General features: G+C 37.8%; 2 protein-coding genes across 3 annotated transcripts in view; both read left to right on the top strand.

Moving 5' to 3' along the window:
- Positions 1-945: 945 nt before the first annotated feature.
- On the top strand, positions 946-7212 carry LOC139950694 (splicing factor 3B subunit 4-like). The gene is made up of 9 exons (XM_071949488.1): positions 946-1014; positions 1660-1743; positions 2262-2407; positions 2914-3042; positions 3447-3627; positions 3854-3994; positions 4574-4801; positions 5325-5411; positions 6182-7212. Exons 1-9 carry the CDS (start codon positions 981-983, stop codon positions 6301-6303), a joined length of 1152 nt encoding a protein of 383 aa, XP_071805589.1. The 5' UTR covers positions 946-980; the 3' UTR covers positions 6304-7212.
- A 6836-nt stretch (positions 7213-14048) lies between these two features.
- The window catches only part of LOC139950408 (uncharacterized), a 78991-nt gene continuing 69817 nt past the window's right edge, over positions 14049-23222 (top strand). For both annotated transcript variants that reach the window (XM_071949063.1, XM_071949064.1), the window contains exon 1: positions 14049-14268. In XM_071949063.1, coding sequence (XP_071805164.1) covers positions 14177-14268 — 92 coding nt within the window. In that variant the 5' untranslated portion in view covers positions 14049-14176. The remainder of the gene's footprint in view (positions 14269-23222) is intronic.

Raw genomic sequence — 23222 nt, forward strand, 5'->3', positions numbered from 1 at the left:
TCTTCGCTCTCTACCAAAGGCTTTGCTAAATCGATTGAGGGGATAGGTTAATAACAATGAGATCCCAGCTCATGGTTCTTTGTTGTACCGCATTAGGGGCCTACTGTTAGCTTACATCATTTAGTGTTAATTTTAAGAATGGTTGTGTGGGAAGCTATTCCACGATTTCATCGTGATAGGTTTACCCGTAATGCACCTCTATGGTTAGGCCTATACTTATTTCAGTTAAAGGATTTGTTTTCTAGTGAATATTATTTACAAAAAGGCTTGCTCTCCGAACGATGCAAATTTAAACCAAAAAAAACTAAGGAAGGAACAGTGAAACAATTTGAGAAGAAGTGTTTTCCATTCTGTATTGTGAGGTCGTGGCATTCTAGAAAGTAGATTCGATCACCAGGCCGATGTCAAAGCAGAAAATCACTTTCTCAACATAACTTGTCGCCAGCGCGCGCTGAAACCGACTGATAAAGTGTTATAGCGCCCTCTATACCTTGCGACGTAGATGGCGTCCTTTGTCGTATCTTTTTTGTGGATTCTTTTATTAAAGGAAGGATCACGAACATTATCACCAATAATAGCTTAATACTATGTGATTATGCTTGGTATGTGCTCTTTTGCTTTGATTGGTAAATGTTTTTACGTTAAAAATTGTTTTCTTTTGTCATTTGCAGCACATTTTTATTGAGTTTTCTCTAATTATGTCCGATTTGAATGTTCCTACACCATTTTCAATTGCTCTCAGAAAGAACTTTTGATTAATTGTGTCTCAGCTGAGGAGATAGTGTTAATAAACCGAGTAGAAAAAATAAATAATTATTAATTAATTACAAAAAATCCACACGCTGAATGCCGTTTTGTGTGCTTATTTATTAATAACGTATTTTTCAACAGACGTCTCCTTTAACGGGTGGTAAAAGGATCCGAAAACACAACGGTGGCATTTCGTTACTCACACGTTGTGTGCATCGCTTCAAATCAAAATGGCTGCTGGACCTCCACAAGAGCGAAACCAAGGTAGGCATTTCTGTCCAGTTTTAGCAGACAAGAACATCATATTTATTAATTTTTTAACTGTATGACATCGTAGGAAGTTATAAGCTGTAAAAAAAATTCATCGTTTGCTGTAGTCCAGTTAAAATTTGAGATTATGAATGTTGTTTAAATTTGTCTAGTTTCCGGACATAAGTAAGATGATGCACAGATATTATCAAAATGACAATGCTTTGAATCTGAAGTATTCATCAAATAACTTATTGAAACATAGTGGTTTGGGAAAGAAGATGCCAAGAGTTCCATACCTTGCCACCACTTTTTCATTAATTTTTACCAAATTGGTATTATCCGTATTATTATTAAATTATTTAATTTTCATAATGATTGAATGCAAAACTTCAAAAGTCAAACTTAATTAAAATTTAATTAAAAAAACGTTAAAATTAAAGTGGTGGCAGGATACAGAAATTTGTCCATGGTTTGTTTTGTTTCGAAAAAGGTCTTCCCTTTGAATTTATATGTTTTATGTGTATCTTTTTGTTACCCAGGCATGTGTGAATCATGTACTTCATTCTCCAAACTTTTGAAGTTTATTTGTAATAATTAATTAATTAATAAGCATTGGAAGTTTTAATTGAAGATTTTCATGTGTTGATTTTTCTGCAGATGCCACAGTGTATGTTGGAGGCCTTGATGAAAAGGTATCGGAAGCGTTAATTTGGGAACTCTTCCTGCAGGCTGGTCCAGTGGGTAAGGAATACATGTCGTAGTAACTCTCTGAACATTAGTGGGTCATTTTGAGCCACAGTTCACTTTCTTTAAAATCCTTGGTTTCACAACCTGGATAAATTGAGAGGGCAGTTGACGGATTTCAAATTGTCTACTCGCTAAATTGTTCACACAAGGACGGTCTCGGTGAGATAGAACTCGCCAGAAGCCTGGTTCATACTTCCTGCGAACGTGATACAAATTTTGACGTCACACATTTGCAACGAAAAATTCGCATCAGTTGAAACGGCTCAACTCCTGCGGAACATTCACTGCAAAAACAGGGCTGTGACGTCAAAATTTGTATCGCATTCGCAGGAAGTATGAACCAGGCTTTAGTTAATCAACCAACAATTTCCCTTGCTACACAAAATGCCCAACAAAATATTTGCATTTAGTGTGCACAAAACAAGTTCAGGTTAACTTTGTTGTGCTTCATAAAATTGCTGGACATTATCGTTTCCTTTCTGAAAACAAATGCTTGTTTCTTTTCATTTCAGTAAATACCCACATGCCGAAGGACAGAGTTACCCAGCAGCATCAAAGTTATGGTTTTGTTGAATTCATGAGCGAAGAGGATGCCGACTATGCGATCAAAGTCATGAATATGATCAAGCTGTACGGCAAACCTATCAGAGTTAATAAGGTAAGGTCAATGTAAAGAGGTCAAGATAGAGGTCAATCATAGGTCATTAAGGTCAATTCTGTTGCACTAAGGTCATGAATATGATTAAGCTGTATGGCAATCTTATCAGTGTTTACACAGTTAATACCTGTTTTTGTTGGAATTTGGACAATTATGAAGGTTTTGAAGGTTCTATAAGTGTTGTTTAAGGTATTGACAGGAGACTCAGAGAACTTCGCTCTGAGACCGAAGCTTAGTCTTGAAAGTCACGACCTGGAACAAAGCGAGACCCGAAAAAAGTAGATCTCAAGACTAGTATCGATACTGAGACCAGTCTTAAAACCTGCAAGAAATGGTCGTGGTCAATAATTAGGTCGAAAAGTAACTATTGATTATGAAACCTTTCAATTGGAAACGTAATATCTCCTTTGACACCCCTCCTCCCCATCTTTCTTTTTTTCCCTCCTACCATTCTTCTTTCATAAGACTGGCTCTTTATTAACCTTAATGGTTATCATTTCTTGCAGGCCTCGGCGCATCAGAAGAATCTTGATGTGGGAGCCAACATCTTCATCGGTAACCTTGATCCTGAGATTGATGAGAAGCTTCTCTACGACACATTCAGTGCCTTTGGCGTCATCTTACAAACACCAAAGGTAAGATCCCAAAAACTAAAATTAAAATATAGAAAGGAGAGGTACATCAAGGGATCGACAGAACTTAAATGTGAAAAAAAGGAAAGCTGCATTTTTAAATTAATGTTCATTTCAGAAAAAACTTCCTAGTGGCAATATTAAATTGGTAGTTTGTGCCTTTTGTTGAACATTGGAAATCTTCAAAATATGAGAATGTTCACAATATTTAGAAAATTTTTCCTGGGAATGGTTTTGCCTGGGATGCTGTAGTTGTTGAAAAATGAGCTGAACTAGTTATATGAGGCCTGCCATCAACAGCTGCAGTGCTTCTCAAAAAGTACATTTTGTATTGTCATTAATGTATGGAGTATTTACCAATCTATTACCCAACCTTTAAGATGTCTGTCTTGATATTTTCAATTCAGATTATGCGTGATCCAGACACAGGCAACTCCAAGGGATACGCATTTATCAACTTTGCGAGTTTCGAGGCTGCGGATGCTGCCATTGAGGCTATGAATGGGCAATACTTATGCAATCGTGCAATCAGTATATCGTATGCTTTCAAGAAAGACGCCAAGGGTGAAAGACATGGCTCGTCTGCAGGTAATTTCAGACTTTATCTAAATTTGTGAAAAACAGCTGGTTTTTTATTTGAGATTACTCATGTTAGTTTTTAAATAAGATTTACAAACAAGAGCATTTCTTTTCTGGTTTATTTAAGAAATTTCACTTTTTCCCGCCAAGAGTTCACTATTACACATGTCCTTTTTACTTGTAAACTCTTTAAATAATGAATTATTTCTTTGAATATTATTTATCCGATCTACAGAGCGTCTTCTTGCAGCTCAGAATCCCCTGTCTCAAGCCGACAGACCCCATCAGCTCTTCGCCGACGCACCGGCTCCAGCTCAACCTAACGGCCTTCCTCCTCCAATTATCCCCCCTCTAGGGGTACCGCCCCCTCCCCCAGGTAAGATCCAGCCTCGTGCCTTCTAAGAATTTTTCCTGATTTCAAGATGTTTCTCAAAATCTCCTTGAGCTTTCAAATTTTCTTGACAGAAGTAGAGCAGCCACCAACGGGAGAAAGAAATAGTCCACATTTTCTAAGTGAAGCATATTTCATTTGTTGATTTTGATTAATTTTTTCAAACGTGCATGCATTTTGTATTTAGTGGCCTTTTGATCATTTTGAGTATGAAATTACAATTAATGACCTTATAGCTCTGAGCCGGCAAAATTATGTGTTAAAAACACTATACTATTGGATTTGTTAATTTGTTAGGTTGCTGGCCTAATTCTGGCGTAAATCACTGGACTTAATTTATTTTGTGGTCCAGTGGGTATTTTGAGCTCTGGAGGTGATTCAATTCAGATACACATTTATTCTATACTTCTATACTTCTATGATTTTTTTCTTTTTTAAATACTAGAACTATGAATTAAAGCAAAAGTAACTTTACTAGCAGTATAGCAGGATAAATGTAATAAGTAGAGTATACTGAGTTTTCATTGATTGACAATATTTTTGTTTCCTGTTTCTTATCCACAGCCACCTCTGGTCCTCCTCCCGGTATGCCCCCCATCCCACCCCCAGGTGTACCCCTCTTACCGCCGCCTGGTGTACCTCCACCCGGGATGTTCCCCCCAAACATGCCAATGCCACCTTTCATGCCAGGGATGCCTTTCCCCCCGATGGGTATGCCGCCTCCTCCTCCAGGGCAAGATGGCCAGAACCAAGGAGGCCCTCCTCGTGGGATGCCCCCCATGCATCATCCAGGTACGTCATTCTTACTTCAAGAAGCTCCTCCCAACGCTAAATTGAGTTTTTATTCTGTCGTGAACACCCAGTGGTCAGAAGGAGCTGAAAGCCAACAGGGCCTAATTTCATGGCACTGCTTGCCATAAGCAAAGAATCGGCGCTTGCGGGGAATTCTGTTCTTAAATGTCGAGCATATTTTACGGGTTGGCATGAATTTTTGCTTGTGCACGTACGCACTCCATGCTATTAGACATTCTACGCTTACTCAGCTAGCCCAGATATTTGGCGCTTGCCACACAATGAGAGAACTGTGATGTAAGCGTGGAATTCGACGGTAAGCAGAGGCATGAAATTGGGCCCTAGTCCCAAACAGCAAACCAACTTGCGGTGGATATTTCTTCAGTTATAACAGAGGCTTCAAATTCAAATTATCCCTTGTATAAATAAATGACTTGTATAAACAAAATGTATTTCCTAGTCGTAGGTTTTATTTTTTTGATAAGGTTTCAAACTCCAATCAACTTTTGTCTTCTATCTCTAGGAATGGGACCTCGAGATGGTCCACCCGGTATGTACCCTCCTCCATTCCAAGGGGGTAGAATGCCGCCAAGAGGCCCACCACCATTTGGTAAGTTAAAAAATATTTACTAATCTTTGACTAATAATATCTAATAGTAAATATTGTTATTATTGTGTGCGTGACAGTGCCTCGTACATATTTTCTTCTGGATGTTTTTTGACTTGAGTGCTGGGTGTTCCAAGATCGAGTCTCAAAACACACATCATGTCAAAAGCATTAAGTTCCTCTTAAAGGATTTGGGTACTTTTTCAAAATGTCCATGGATTTACATTAAACTTAAACTTACTGAGGTGCTGTAGTTTTTGAATGAGTAAACAAATGTCATGAAAATACGTTTGTAAATGATTAAAATAATTTTCGTCTCATGAGACGAAAATTATTTTCATGACATTGTTTTACCCATTTCCCAAAAACTACAGCACCTCAGCACGTAATATTTTCAGGGAAGCTTTCTACTATCATTATCTTCAAACTGTGTAAGTTTAGTGTAAATCTGTGGACATTGTGTTTTGACAAAAGTTACATAGACCCTTTAACTGTATTTTCTGTTGGTCTGTTGGTCAGTTAACCTAGTTGTTTTTTTCTGACGACTTTGGCGGATTTTTCTGCTTTAATAAGACTTTGTTATTATTATTACTACTCATTTACTTGCCAGTTATAAAGGGGATATAATCGTCCATGTTTAGACTTAAGATTAAATTTTGTAACATCTGTTGCTTTTTTGTCATGGTGGGATTTTCCATTGAAAAAAAAGGGAATCAATTAAAAGGACATAAAATTGATAATTGTTTGATCTGTTCTAAATCTATCTTTTCTAGGAATGCGTGGAGGACCAAGAGGCATGCCCCCTATGCGTGGAATGCGCCCTCCGATGCGACCCCCTCAACGCCATTTTGGACCTCCAAGGAATTGGCAGGATTCGAACCCACCACAACAATAGTCTTGAGAAGCGGTTCAAGTTTATATCTAGGTTGACTCTTTGTAGTTTTATTTTACCGTTGTGACTCGCCATGTTGTTTCTTGGAAAATCATAGTCAACAAATTTCTTAAGAACCTTTTTTTTTGGGGGGGGGGGGTGTTCAACCCCCTGACCCATGATACCCCTCTACCGAATGGTTCTCTACTATGCGGAGACTTTGGGAACAAGAGCCATGCCCCCAATGGTGGCAGATTTACCTTGTTAATTTCCAATGATTACGTAGTTCTGAGCATGTGCGCATTACTGACAATAATGGATTTACCTGGCAAGTCTGCTGCCACCTAGCGCTTCAAGAATCCCCCATTCCCAAACCTTGATTTTCTGGTTTAGTTTGAGTTCTGAAGGTACTTAATTTTGTAATCAGTGGGGGGGGTACTCTTATTTTATTATTTGAAACAATATAGCGCACATAATCATGAGCTATTTGCACAGTTGCCAACTCGCCCTGATTCTGCAGAAGATTTGCTGAAACTCGACCAATCTGTCCGTGTTGGGATGAACAAATTTAAAAATCTCCCTGATTATTGAAACTTGGTTCCTATTATGTTGAATGTAGTCATCTCCCTGGTTTTAGAAGAAAAACTCCTCAATTGCAAGATGCAAATGTTCTGCGTTTGCATGACCCCTCTGCACAATTGTTGCTGGCATTGTTTTGTTTTTACTGTTTTGGGAGAAGTTTCACAAAAATGTTTAGAGGGAAGGTACTCCTCAAAAATGTTATTGTAAATTCTTTGATTTTGGCAAAATTTGTTCGAACGATTGATGTTATTGAACATGTTGCATCTTTTTACACGCATCTAGTCTATGAGGATTCTTTGTAAATATTCTTTTGTAAGAAACGTTAAAAATTTCTTTCACAGTTTTTAGCGTTTTTCTTTTTTTGTACAAACAAGAAATAAAGAGGAATGTAAATAGTACGGGATGAGTAACCATGTGTCATGTCTTGGTACAAAAGCATTTCTCATGGACTGATTAAATTAGTCTTGATCCAAGACATTATTGAAGTGATTCATCAATAGTCGGGCGAAGGTTTAACATGATGTCCTTGATGAATGTAAAAAACAAACCAGCTTTTGTTTATCCATACTTCCAGTACCATAGAAACAAACCATCAGTCCAGACTTATTACCAGACGATATTGCCAGTCAATTAAATTAAACAATTAAGAATGTAACTCCACCCTGGCTAGGACGACTACGGGGACCACCCAGCCCCATTGACCTAATTACCAACTACTCTGATTTGACGGTCCGTGGCAATTAATTAAATTTACTGACGAGATGTAGTGATAGTTGGATCATCGATGTAATGATGGTAAATTGGCTCAAGAAACTGAAAGAAATTACAAGATGATGAAGTTCAGAAGGGAAAGATTCCAACCAGCATTTTATCCCTTGGCTTGGGTTGAATATTTGACTGGAGTGGACGATTCTTATGTTGCTGGGAAAAGTTCATTTACCTCGACCTGCAGACTAAACAAAGTTGAAAATGTGTCAAATTCAATTGTCATATTTCCATCACCTTTGTTTTGTTGAAATTTTCACAAAATTAGCTGTTGTGCCGATTGTAGTCCCCCCCCCCCCCAGGGAAAAAATGAAACTCAGTAAAACATGAACTGCGCCCTCTTGTATCCTGTTCATTATTCATTAATACTTGCATGATTGTAGTCTAAATTTCATTTAATTTTAAAACGAGTTTTCTATACACACGCAGACAATGCGTTTGATTTAACATCCACGTCAGGTTATTTTTTCTTCTTCAAAAATGTACAAAAAACAAATAGTAATATGCAACAAAAAAGGTAACGTGCAAATTATAGTTGCGACCGGTTTCGAATGAGCCGACTACACCGACAGAGGGCGTCCCACTCCCCAACAATAATACTCGACTGCTGGAGTATTAGTATGTGCTGATAAAGATACATGTATATGTATTTATGATAATTATGAGAGTTAGATGGGTGTCAAAGGTCATGCTAAGATAGCGTATTGTCATGAAAGAATCCGGGTTCATATTTCGCATAACTGAAAGCGAGTCGTGACAGTGAAAGGTTTATTATTCATTAAGGTATGGAGAGAAGAAAGATAATAATCGAATAGAAATATTGTTTTTACTGAAATTCCATTTCAGAGAAATGCCCGGGGAAATATTGAAGACATTGTTGAAATAATTTAGGACACGGATTCATTGTTTACAACAAAATGACGTGCAGTAAAGGGCTATTCATAAACATGAGTTTCTTTCCGTTTGCCTTTACGTCACTAAATCTAAATGGATCATTCAAATCGTGGATGCATGTTGCGTTTTGGGGATTTTTTTTAAGGCCTGGATCGAACTAATGAACGTATAGCCTCTTCCCCGGAACAATTCGTATACTTTCACTGGACTCGGGGCTTGTGCCTACGCACTTGCTAATACAACATTTGCAATTATTTTTAGTGCTTGTCATTGCCATGCATGGCTGCTTGTTTTTCAGACACTCCATTGTCGTGAATAACTGATCATTGTTATAATGCATCTGCTGCATTTTTTAATTCAAAGACCTACCTTCTAAGTTCTATTAAAGTTCCACGTAGGCGTTCAGCGCATTGCTGAAAATACCCAAACCCCGAAATGCCTAGTCGCCATTGATGCATCATGGGTTTTTACAAAGAAACAGACGCATGCAATGGTGATAGTTTCTAAAGCATATAATATTATTGTAATATTTATTGTGGTTGCCTGAAAATATTTGTATAACATATTTTGGGCTCTCGCGGTTAAAAAACTGTTCAGTCTAAAAATATTTTCACCTTGGCATAACTTTTGATTTTGTTGTATGCAACAGCTATACCAGATCTCTTCATCACATACCTTATCGATACTGGAAACGAAAGCTCCATAGGGACCAAATTGAAGTGCTGACAATCATTGTATTTTCGTTTTCCTTACGATAACATACTTATGTGACAAATACGCCCATTTGCTATAAACATCATGTTATTTACATATCATTATATGTTTTTCCTGGTATCATAAAAACTAATGGGCCCTTTAAAAACCGGTAGCAATTCACCTAAAGTCAAAATGTCGAAGACAAAAAGTCGAAGACAAAATGTAGCCCGGCCGAGCGCAATTTTTTGTTTCTGCACTATACGAAATTGCCACTGTCGTAGTGCATTTCAATTGGAAACGTTTGTTCTTCTAAAACAGATTCAAAAAGGGAATCCCTACAACAAAAATTAGGAAATGTTTTGAGGATGGCAATCTAAAGTGCAGAAAAAAAAATTGCAGCCCGAACAGAAAACCCAGAAATCTGACAAACCCTAGCCATTTGGAAACTCCAAAACAACCATGTGGTACGCACTGGATATACGGGAAACAGGGAATCGGTAACCGGCCGATGTGGCCCTGTCACTATATTGCTTTATTGAGGACATGCAGGTTTAGAATGGTTTAGAATGGACATGGTTTATAATGGTTTAGAACATCCATACGCATTATGCACTATAGGCCTACGTGATACCATGGAGCAATAACTATGCTTCATGTTGAGACACAGTAATTTGACTGTTGAGGTAGTGATCGCACCAGGGTCTACAGAAAGACAAGGTAAGGGCAGGAGAGGGGGTGTATTCAACAAAACAACTGAACAAGGTCCCTGAAAATGATGCAACGAGGTTGATGATACCACGTGTACATCCCCTTTAAAGCTTTCTTCGCGCTTAGTGTGACATTTTGAACTCAGGTATCCCAAATAAGTCCAACTCCGCCTTGCCCCTTATATCAATCACTCCAAGCAGAATCTGCCTACGTGCAAACACTCATATATACTCTTTCTCACATAAGCAGTAGGATTAATCCTTGCGAGATTAATATTCAATTTGAATTCAGGCCCGAACCCCTACATTCCAGGGGTGTCTAAATCCACTTCGCGTGTGTGAACTGATCACCAACAATGTACTATTGCGCCATGTTGTATGATGGCGCATCAGCAGCTGCGCTGAGGCCGGTTGGCTATACCCGGATATGACGTAATTTATTTTCCCCGGGTTGTACACAGTGTGTAGTGACTGTGGTTGCTTGCATGCGGCCGTTCGGTTTATCCATAAAGATGGGACATGGTTTATCATTGAACATGGTCCCTGCGCTGGTCGTTTCTAAATGCCAAGCAGTCTACTATAACGTGAAGCATGACTCGTAATAAAACAAACTGCTCAAAATAAACCAAGCAGCCAAGTTTCAGAGAATTCGTCATTGAGAAGTTTCCCCTTGATTTACACGGCTAATTTCCATAGCTGATTAAAATATCGGGTGAGGCATTCGCGCCTACTCAACGGGTGTCGTCCACAATGATGCAACCCTGTCCTAAAATTGTGTTTATTTCTTATCGGTAAACACGATTTTTGAGTCTGATTACGTTTTTTCCCTAGGGACATAAATTCCAAATGCACACATTGGATCACTACTAGCCGACGCTCTTTCTTATTGCAAGTTTGAACAAGCGGTATAATACAAATATTTCGCTTTAGACGAAATCATCAAACAATATTACATGTTATCAAGCTTTCCATTGGTCCCTACACTCTGTGCTTTTAAGGTAATTAGGGCGTGTCGAGATGGCGCCCGAGGCTGTTGCTAAGGATGTTACTATTGTGAAGTCCTATATGTTAATTTAGAAATGGTCTCATTTCGCTTGAGAAGAAATCATCAAACAATATTACATTTTGTCAAGCTTTCTATTGGTCCCTATACTCTGTGCTTTTAATGATAATTAGGGCGTGTCGAGATGGCGCCCGAGGTTGTTGCTAAGGATGTTTCTATTGTGAAGTCCTATATGTTAATTTAGAAATGGTCTCATTTTCATCACACCAACCGTAATGTAATAATGTTTACCATGTATTCGTTTGAATAATATGACAAACCTCACGAGGCTGCCAGCAAAACTGAAATGTGTTCGAGTGTTAACTCTAAAGAAGAAAGAGGCGATATGTACCTGTAGATCTGTCAGAGTCAATAAATTAATTGTTTATTTTCCCTTACATCTATGGTTTTGAATTATTGGTTAAAAAAACATCTCAATTTCTCAAAATCGCAAGTACTTTACATTTTCCCAATGACTAATATTCATTTGGTATTATAAATTTATCAGCTCGTCCGCTGATGTTGGTTTGGTCAACAAATAAATAAATTCACGCATTATTAAACTGGCTGCGGAAAATCATACTACTATAAATAATTATAGCATCTCGGGTTCTCATGTTTTTTTTTAATAGTTTTTTTAAAAACTTCATTGCTGGGTCCATTATTTTATTACATATGCGAATTTCATGCAACACAACTCCTACTCTTATTATCATGTAAATGTACACCCGTAGTCATAGAGAAAGGGTGTAGTAAAGCGTTACCAAATCACTCCAAGGCCGCTTGTAACCCGCAAAACACGGCACAATTTACGAGGATTGAAACCTAACATGCGTCATCGATTTGCAAAATTCGGCAGGCAGTGGAGTTTTTTTTTTAAACCATGAATTGTTTCTCCTTATCAAATTGTGCAATGGATGTGTGCTTAGTATACCTTTAAGCATTGAGGAAATAACTCAGTGAATTGATTATATTTTTTGGTCAGTCGTCATAAAAACGTGTACGTAACGTGAAATAGGGGACAAATTGGATCCTTTTGGTTCTACTATGATGAACAGTCGTAGTATAACAACCTTTATTGTTCTAAATACATGTACTATGAACAGTCGTAGTATTAGTAATAACCTTGTACCGTATTTGTTTATGATGAAGTCCACATGAACACAACATTGAAGTTGCTAGGTAAAAATGGGTTGCTGTTTGTATCTACGTCACGTTCTCTCTAAAGACATAAAAAGAACCATAGTAATCAATCATGCATGCTGCACACTGGCAATCAAACAAAAACCCAATCAATATGTGCGCACAAATTGACGTAGGCAACAACCCTCTGCGCATCTTATAGAATTCTCATCGACTGGTGATTTTGTATTGACCGGGGGTAGGTACAGCATTGTGTTGTGTGTGTGTGTGTGTACAGAGAGATGGGTACGTGGTACCGACCAATCACTTAATTTGAACGGGGGATTTTTTTCGAGTCGATCCCTGAATTGAGAAACGGCTCATTCCTTCCACGCCCCCGCAGCAGTGCATGCATTGGGCAAACTTCAATGTACACACGCAAGGCGCTTGGAAATTTTCCATTGGTTTGAATTTTATTTATGCATTTTGTTCCCCCGGGCTCTGGCTCTGATCTCAGTAGAGTGTGGAGGGCAACTTAAATCACGTGAATTTAATAAAGTTATGTGGACTGTGGCTGGCCGGCTGGAACTGGAAAAGCGCTAGCTGTGCATGCGGGTTGCTAGAGCGAGGCCATCGAATACGAAAGGCTGTTTTGTTGTTTTCACTTTCAACCGAGGTCCCCCCACATGTGTTTCTTAGTGGTTTTGTAATCCTAGTTGTTGCAAGGTTATTGTCGCCTAGTGACTGGGTTCAGTTTGGAATAAAAGTAACTGTAGAAATTTGTCTTCGTAGATTGTGATATAATTGGCACACAATACGAGGAAAAAGTTGGAAGAAATACAATAAAGATGTACTTACAAGACGAACGGCCATGTACACACACCATCCAGTAACCTACATTTTTGTTGTCTTAAATTAAACACCGATTGCCCTAGAAATAGTAACCCCAAATAATACATCAAACAAAAGTGTGATTCTCTCTTCGTTTGTTAATGATCAATCTAAACAAACTGGCAGTGTAAACATTTTTTTCGCAGAATAAACTACACTTAGGGTCATAAACAAAATCATCATGGCAATTTTGAATCTTTGGGAAAAAAAAATCGACCAGCAATAAAATTTAAAATGTTTTTAAATTTGAACATCGGATTGGCACATTAACGAGATAAAAATCAAATTGTCCAATTTTAATGAAACCACATTTAAATACAAAGCATGCAATTCACCATACAATGCGCTCGAAGTGACACACCCAAAACCTGCACTAACTGTACAGCAGCTAGCCGACAACACCACGTACACGCACTTTGTGTGGCCTCCGATCCCTTGCTGTTTTACTCAACGTAAAAAACACACTCAACTAAGCCAAGCGGTGTTTACGCGGCAAATGGAGGCCGTTCTTCTGCACGGCTTTGTTGTTCACTGAAAAATGAACCTTTTTTTTGCAGCCTTTTAATCACCTGAAATACTCACAAATCCCGCAAAACAAGGACGGGAAGAGACTCAATATAATATCCTCAACGGGTTAGGGGTAATATATTTTCCAAAACAGGGTGGCATTAATGCTTTATTTCTTGTTTTCTAAAAAGCGTCGACAAAGAAAACGCGTCGTCTTTTTATATTCCGCCATTGTTGTGACCAGAGGTGGTGCTATGTCAAACGATAGAAAATGGTGAACTTTTGCAACCATTTTTCGACACGAAAAACACCATATATCCACTTGAAGGCAATACGGGGTGGCACAGGAATATATCCGTAAGAGCATGGTGATCTTTTAGATATAAAAATCCCGGTAAAACTGGTAAAATTTATTCCATTTTAGGGGTTGTGTCCAAGAGACAGAAATGAACACCTCTTTCGTGTGTATGATCAACATTTCCCATGATGCATACATGCTAAATAGCTACTACACGCGCGCTGTATGTGGGATGCAGGCTCTCTGTAAGGGATGACGTCACCCGCAGTATAAGGGAGCTAGCAAAGGGAGACACCATTTTCGACTCGCTGCGAAGACAAGCTGACGAATGTTTCCATGGATTTCTAGCCGAGATTTGAGCGACTGCTGGACGCTTTTCTGGGACTCTAACCCATGGCCAGCATGGTGCGGGAGACCAGGCACCTTTGGGTCGGGAATCTACCGGAGAATATCCGCGAGGAGAAAATTCTAGAGCATTTGAAACGGTGAGTATCAAAGCGAGAGCCCCGATATCCAGCCCGCCAGAGTGTGTACCATGTTGTTACTCCGGTGCGAAAAAATCATGGCGATCGTTGTCCATTCAAGGATTTTTAAGCCGGCAGCCGCTCGCTTTCCTGGATTTACTTACCTTTTCTGGAATTATACACACCCTGTGACGACATGGAATTTGCCGCAGATAACCAGGGAATATGTGTCAAGATTTTTGAGGATATAATACGAATCAAAAAAGGATATTTTAATGGTGATCTGGCCCCTACACTTGGCAAATTTTTGCCTTCGTTTTTATCGTCTGCTAGTTTTGTGCGTAAATCATACGCATGTGTTATGTCCACGTAGCCTGTGTAGTAAATTGCCATTGGACACAGCACATGCATTTTGTACACAGTACACGTACATTCAGAGCACGTTTCTATCTGCATTTGGCATTTGTAACCTGTGTAAGCATAAGGAATATTTTGGAATGTTGTATTTTTGGGGTCGACTTGAAGATTTTGGTGCAATAAATGGGTGCAATAATGGGCCAAATAATGTTCTAAATTATATAGTTGCCTGAATTGGATACAGATTTTTTAGCATGTTGTAAACAAGAAGGTTTGACAATTTACAAACTCTGTCTGTACAACCAACACAACAAAAGCAGTCTGTTTTTTCAGTTTTGACGGTGTTCTCTGTCACTTGTGTTTTTTCAAAAGTATTTAATTATTGTCAGGAATTATGCGCAGTAAATCATTATTTGTAAACAAACGTAATTTAATATTGATCATAATGAAGACAATTTGGCATGGAGCCCAAAGAAGAAATAACATGCAGTAAAAAAAACAACAAATGTTGACTCAAATTTGTTGTGGTTACTCTACTCATGGTTTGGAATATGTTTGAGCTCTATTGAGCTTCGGGAAACAATTTGATTCGGGTTTATAATTTTTGTTTATATTTCAATATTTCAGAACGCGTTTTGTTTTGGGGAAATAATGCGGCGACATTTTCACATGCACATAAGTCATTACTGTTTTCAGTACATGAAGCAAGAAGGCAACATCTAAAAATAAAACCATGCGGATTGTGTTTTATTTCGTTACATTTTTGTTGTTGAAAACAAAGTTAATGGCCTGACGTTTCGACCCTAGCAGAGTCGTTATTTTAACTACATTTGCAAAAACTTCAGCAGTTTTTCAGACCAACAATTTGACTGGTTATTTTTGTTATAATTTAAAAAAAAATGTACACATTGGCATATAGCATACACAAGTACTATAGCTAGGGTAAATTAAAAATACCTATTGAACTCTCAATTGTATGGAGAACCAGATAGATATAGCCTACCGCTTTGAAATTAAATTTGGTTTTCTTAAATTCAGGTCAACAATAAAACATAGCTCTGAAAAAAAAAAATGAAGCGCTATGTAGCTGTGCCTATTCGTGTTTATGAGCCTGAGGTAGTTTCATGGCACTTCACCATTCTTTTAATGGCAAGACAAATTTCCATATTAGTGCACTGTATGAGTTATAGTGGACATTTTAAGGGGCACCAAGGCAGTTACCAAGAGCCAACTGCCTATGTTGCCTTTGTGAAGTATCCAGGCCCGTACCGCCCAACCTGCTGGCGCCCGCCTCATGGACTGAACCGCAGCACAGCACTGTGCATACTTGACTTGGTTCGTATTGGTGTGTTACACATTGACTCCGACCATATTAGATTGTAGCTTGTGAAATTCAATAAACCCTGGGCTTGCACAAATGCAGCAAACCAGAGCAGTTGCGCGACGGTTCTAATTGTTTTTTTTTCTTCTTCTCTCTCCCCCACACAAGCCAGAATTGTGTTGCACACTCATTCCGCACACAAGCATGTCAAGCACATACAAATTTCAAACACACAGCGAATAAAGTGCTGAGGGCTCAACCCACGATGTCAGACTGTACTAGTGAAATTAAAAAATGGAAAAACAAGTAGAAATAAAAACAACAATCCAACAAAAAAACAACACACTCGTAAATTGAAAGGATGGTTAAAATCGATCAGACACGCAGATCTTCTCTGCCCCTCCATCCAGTTTTTTTAGGAAACACGTTCTGGATAGCCTTACTTCATAAGATATAATAATATTGTTTATGCAGGTGACCATAAAATAGGGTTTGCACAGAGGGGGCTACCTAGAGTTCTGAAATCTGACCAAAAAGTGACTCGCTGTGTTGAAAAGTAAATCCTTATTTCGTCAGCTGTGCCTGAAAATTTACAACCCACAATGTCTTACACATGAACACGTCAAGATTAAAAATTTAGAGAAGGAATAAGATTTATACATAAGTAAATAAAAATAATAATAATATAATGAACACTTGAAACTGATGTCTAGGAGGATTTTAATATAAGGGGTAGTTTAAATTGATCCTAAATGCTGGAAATAGTGGGAAACCAGTTCTGGCTTTTTCCGTAAAATATTACAATGTTGTTTACACTGTGCTGACGGTTGACCACAAAGGGGGTTTTGTGCAGGGGCTAGCTAGGCTGTTGAAATCTGACCATAGAAAAGGGTGACTCATTTTATCAGCTGGTTTGCTGTGCTTCAATATTTACAGCCCCCTAAAAAATGTTTGACTATGTACCCTGATGATTTGAGCCTATCCCTGTCCATCAAAAGATGTGTAGATATGGCATTTTAGGGCTGATTCTTGTACAAATTGTGTGAACAAAAAATAAATCTCCCCTGATTTTCTCATGTGACTACACAATTGTATTACATGAAACACATAATTAAAAACAACCATCTGAGGTATAGCGAATTTACAATTTTAAAATTGTTTTGTAAAAATGTGAATCTTCTATATCGATTTCGTATGTAAACATCATTAATAAACCACAAGGGACACTATGCTTTCTATTTTATAAATAAAATTTATTATTGGACGGAAATGGGGTGGGTGGGAGACTCGTTATCTAGCCCTCTATGGTACACGGTGTTGCCATAGTTTGTAGACCATTTAACCTGTAACATTAACATTTACAAAACGAGTGGCAGAGCCTGGACAATTTGTACACGGCTTGATGGAAGAAAACACTCTGATATTTAGTGGAGATTTCACCATTTGATTTTTATCAACTTTTAACAAGAAGAAACATGTTTTGCTGTTAAATTTTTAACTCTTGGATTAAAGTGGTAATGATAATGATCAAACTTAAAAAATTCCCAAATGACCAGTGTAGTGTCTTGCCTGCCTGAAAGGTCCCGTCATGTACAAGGTTTCTCTTTAGTAAACAAAGGTTATGGCAGGGTCCTGGTTATGTTGTATATAGGGTTACCAATCACATTCACATTCCCAGTGTACTGTTTAAGGTTGAAAGTAGGACCTGCCATAAAGAATGTGGTTTTGCCTTCAGGCAAACTGGGGGAATTTGTGGTTGCCAGCTCACTGTCACAAAAACACCAGCCATGAGAAGACGAAAATGCTTTGGTATCCCATCACTAGTAACCCTTGCTCTGAAACTAAAGTACTTTTGTGAGTGTTGTAATTATTTTGTTTGTTGTGACTTGTGAGCTTGTGGTTTGTTATTAAAATAATCTTACTTCCTTGTAAGATATCCTGTTGACCTTTGACATGCAATGCAAAAACAAGCACAGATGAATAAAAAACTGCGCCGTAAAAAAGTTGTCTATAAGTTTCATAAGTTGTATTTTTATTGTGTTACTGGGTGGGGTAGCTTTCATTTCTGTTAACCACTGACGATGAAAATATTTGAAATGGAAGTTATAAAACTGATTAAGATTGACATGAGATTATTATATAAAAAAAAACAATTAGTGAGGTGTGAAATATAAACCACAGACTGACTTCTAAGTAACACTCAATATACAATGGTAATTTCTCAGATGTTGTTAACACCCAATCTTGTTATTTAGAAGGAAGTAGGGATTTTCTCGCTGCATATTGAATGAGAAAAAAGGTGTTATGGAATAGAAAATAAGATTCCTGGTTATTGGCTTGTCTCTCTGTTGACTTCCAAGGGTCCAAACTGTGACAATTAGGGATGCATTGAACTGCTCTGAAGGACATGACTAAGCAGTAGAGGTCTTCATGAGGCACTTTCCTCTTGTGAACCTCTAAATAAGAAGTCTCTTTTGTTGTTTGGATCCTGGATTGGGATTTTTAAGCTCTCATTGAGGCCTTCCTTTACCCTGGCATTGTTTGGCAGAGCTCACAGTGGAATCCACCAGGGACATGGTTGGGGATATTTGGCTGTGCCTTCCACCCTTTTGTCATGGTGGTTTGTTGTAGGCTCAGTGACTTCAACCTGTTGTTGACCAGCTTAGGGGCCACCTTAGAAATGCTGTAAAGCCTCACCCATGGCTGATCCTAAACGTTGGGACTATGGTTACATCACCTGGGATATTTACTTTCCAGGGGGTCTCTGTTGCATGTACTTAAAAAAGACAAGCCAAAGGAATTGATAATGTTGGCAAACCTTCAACCGTCAGCTTACCCTCTTTTTAAAAATCAAGACATTGGAAGCTTTCCAAGCAACATGTTTGTCTGACCAAAATGTAAACACGTTTGTCATACTTCACTAAAAAAAAACCTTCTGCAATGTTCCAACATTTGTAGTCTCTTGTAGTTGGGAATGTTAGCATTAAGTATTAGAGTGTTCATGTTAGATGTATAGAAAATTTTCTTTACTAGGTTTGTGAGAAGAACTGAAAAGTATACATACATACATATTAATACATTCTTATTTTGAACTCGTGCAGTTTCAGAGCCACATGGAATGTTCCTACATTTGTAGTCTCTTGTAGTTGTTAATTTTTTGTCAGCGACTTATTAGCGGGATTAGCTTGCTTAGCGATTTGTATGGCTTTTCATTTCTTTACTACTAGTCCACAGGCTTTTTCACAAGTCCAAATTTTATATTAAAATATGGATGGTTTTTAACTCTGAAATAGCCAGCTGGACCAATTGCAGATAGTTTTAACTCATGCTTTACTGCAAATGTATAACAAATACTGGACAATGATGAATCAGAAAGGGAGGGGGGGGGAGGGCAACTTGTTTACTTCCTGCTTACAATGTCCATAAGATTCTGAGTGTTCCTGGATTGATTTTCAATACCTGAATGGCGAGAGTGTGAGAAAATTCCAGTGTACGGTTCAGCCGAAAATAACAATGTACACCATGAACACATCGCTTGGCGCACTCAGTATAAATCAGGTAATTTCTGTGGCTGGAAAGAAAATAATACATGTTGGCACTACGTGTTATGAAACTAACAAAAGATATCACTTCCTTGCTTGGTGGTAACTAAAGTGAACCCTGAATACAATGCTTTGAGTTGAGGGTTGTATTAAATTATTCAACACCAGCACCAGTCACATGAGTATGACGACTGGAGAGATTTGTATGGCTGGTCAACCAGTAAGCGGAGTCAGTCGTACAATAGAATGCAGTCAGAGTGATGTTAATTAAATACCAGCCAATGAATGAGTATCATCAGTAATGAACGGGTGGATTGTATGCATGTGTTGAGACCCAAACAAAATAATAATTCACCCCTTCTTACAACATGTCTGCACAAAAACGAAACAGCCTTCAAATACTCTGCTAGGTTTCAAATGTCAGGCCATGTATTTGTTTGCAAAAACAAAAAATAATCAAAATGTAAGTAGCTGTGATGAAGAAAAACTTGTGTTTTTCTTTCAATCTTCTCATTTAGCAATTTTCCTGGAATAAATTTGATTCTGAGTTAAATTTAACCAAGTAAAAAATATTAATAATGATTTTTGTATTAAAAAAAAATGACAAAATTCCATAATTTCTCAGTCTTCTTTCAAATGTCTGTTTGGCTGATGATGATGAGTGATCAACAAAATTATAGAGTGATATTATTATATTATCGGAAATTCAAGTGAACTAAAAAAAAACACCCCAAAAATTACTGACTTCATCAAAGTCTGACATTTAAAATGCTGTCTGGCGAGCAGCGTGGGAAAAACACAAGACCTGTATCTTCACAGAATACCACTGGCATAAATATGTCGATAATTATGGTATAAGATTGCCTATGAAACAAAAAACGATTTTGTTTTTCACCCAACGAGAGTTATTGAACCCTATTGATATAAACACAGCACTGACCCATCTGGGGGGAAGTATATTATTTTATTTTCCACTGATGTATCTGGGTCGCTAGAAATAATATTGATACTTCTCTCAAGGACAGAACTAACAATAGTCACACAGACTGATTCTGTACAATAGGCTGGCATGTGGGTGTGGTGCGATTTTAACATAGTATACGTGCAGTGCAGGTCTATTTATCCAGTCTAGCTGTATCCTTCTATCTCACTGCGAACGCAGCCCTGGATATTTTTTGTTCATCATTGTTGTCTCGTTTTTGTTCCCCGCTTTGCCTCTTCCCCCAGTCTATTGCGAGATTTGTTTCTCCGTCGATGCAAAATGCAATGCCAATAAGGCTAATGCAAAGGGAACGTGTTTTCTCATTTCGTTTTCACTTTTAGGTTTATTTTCTTGTGTGTGATACTCTCATACTACCGATGCTGTTCAATCCAGTTTTGGGCCACTCAACCGATCAACCAAATCCAGTTTGGGAATGAGCGCATGATCGGTGACTGTAATAAAAGCACAGGGTTGCGCCTGGATTAATACAGACTTGATGAGATTCAATGAGTCACCAAGAAATCATAAATTCAATGCTTCTTCTTTCTTTCTGTTTTTGTAGTAACGACGCCCCTCTGCATTGCCTGAAATACATTCAGCTTTTACAGCGGATGTTGGATTTTTTTTTCTAGTCCCGGTACAGATTTAGTGCTTGAATGTCTCTCTGTAGACCCAGAAAGAGGTTTTGTGTTTTTGAATGCAGGGAAAATTGCCCAGGTAGTAGGAAGAGGGGAAGAATCAATTGTGTCAAAGAAACGGAGAGGAAAAGGTTTTTGTGCCAAAAATAGGCATCTTGATTTGTATTTATGTGGAAGTAAAAAAAAAAAAAAAGAGAGAAAAATCACAAAACTGAACTAATAAAGGTATTTGCAAAGCCTGAATTTACATTTTAATCTATCAACAATAAGTCACAGGTAAAAGAAGGGGGGGGGGGTAGATTCGATATTAAATTCCCAGCTCTTGGCAAGGCGCCAATATTGAGACATACTTCCCGAGATATAGCGAGATCGCGGCCTGTCCCAGCTTAACACTGCAAACCCTGATAACAGCATCAGAAAATAAACATAGATTTGAACTTTGATATTTCAGCTAGTTATCCATCAATCTGAAATCCAACAAGGGGGCTAGAGTCCATCTGTTATGAGTGTTTTTTTTTCTTTTACTGTATCCCATTGCCTTCATCGTCATGGCAAACAAACAAATGAACTCCAACGAGGGTTAGTGCAGGCCGAGCAAGAACCAGATGATAATGATCCGTTTGGAATTCTTTTTGAACAAAACAGGATAAAAAGCTTGGATTTGCATTTTCTTCAATAAAGGCAAAGAACTTTTTTTTTTTTTTTTTTATAACCGTTTGATTGTTTTTTTTATGTAGATTCATAAAAAAAAAAAATGTAAGCACAGTCGTGCCTCTAAATAAATTCTCGTTGGCGATATTATTTGATTTACTTCCATTAGTGGTATGGTTGCGTGTAGAATTTTTCTTGTTAGTCATTGTGTTGGCCACTTTTGCTGGCGACCTTGACATTCAGTTATCTGTTCCTTATATTATTGACTCTTGGTAAGGAACGGGACTAGCCACTGGCTAGCCCATGACGGTTGAATATAATGATGTGCAGAAAATGTTTTGTGGCTAAAAGGTAGAGTAAATAGACTTAGTGGTCAGATTCCTTTGAATTCGTTCAACATCCATTGATCTATAAATTAAAAAAATACCACAAAAGATTTTCAGTTTGTAAATGAATTACTTTAAATGAGTGAGACAAAAGTATTTTGTTTATATTTTAAGCCCATGTGATTTTCCTTTTTTATTTTAAAATGGGATATATTTTAGCCTGAATGAACAAAAGTATCGCCTAGAAGGGCTTTTAAGACCAAGATAAACACTACGTAAAAACATTCCAAATACCTCATTCCAAATCGGCATCTTTTGTTCCAACTTTTAAAATTTGGGTCGTGAATGCCCAACAGTTTGAAAACCCTCCACAGAACCCTGCTACAATTTAGTACTGTACAATGCATGTGATCACAATTTTATTAGCAAAAATTTGTCCGCTAGTATTAGTCATCTAAACAAAAAAAAATGCGCCAATTTTGTTTGTAGTGTTGTTACGAGAAACACAATTTTATAATTTTATCAGCGAGTCAGAATTTCCATTGGTTGACTGTAAAGACATGTCATGTTGGAGTAGCCTGTAGAGGTCTGTGGTTTCTACTGGATAGAATATCCTTGACCCGGCATTGGCTGAGAAAGAAATTCAAACATCACTTATTTATAATGTACTGGACCTAAAATAATAAATAGGGTCAAATTGAAATAAGAGGACGCTTTTGTTGTAGATTGAGTGAAATAGAAAACTAGTGTATATTAAAATGATCTTTGTTTGAGGTGATGTTAAAAAAAAAACTTAAAAAAAAACAAACTTTATTTTGTTTTATGTGTGTAGAACAACAAGATGTTTCCCCCTCCGTGAGGGTTTGGTTTAGATTGTTTACCACGCATTGGTGTTATTCTATTATAATGCCATTTGCAAGAATCACATCAATGTTTTATTTTTGTTGTCTTTTTTGTAAGTATACATAAGATGGCATATTAAACCCAAGTTTAAAATCAGGAAAATCTTCACATGCACAACTCAAATAAGTAGGACTACATGTACCCCCATCCATCCCAACCCTTGAAAATCCAACCGCATGTTTTGTTAGATTCTGAGGACTGCACTCGTAAAGGGGTAACAGTTTAATAAGCACTATTCATTTTAAGAATTCCAAG

Source organism: Asterias amurensis, chromosome 18, assembly GCF_032118995.1.
Source record: "Asterias amurensis chromosome 18, ASM3211899v1".
NCBI lineage: Eukaryota > Metazoa > Echinodermata > Asteroidea > Forcipulatida > Asteriidae > Asterias > Asterias amurensis.

Coding starts and splice junctions, on each gene's coding strand:
- LOC139950694 (XM_071949488.1), top strand. CDS start 981: ATGGCTGCTGGACCTCCACAAGAGCGAAACCAAG. Junction 1,015..1,659: donor TCCACAAGAGCGAAACCAAG/GTAGGCATTTCT, acceptor ATTTTTCTGCAG/ATGCCACAGTGTATGTTGGA. Junction 4,802..5,324: donor GCCCCCCATGCATCATCCAG/GTACGTCATTCT, acceptor TTCTATCTCTAG/GAATGGGACCTCGAGATGGT.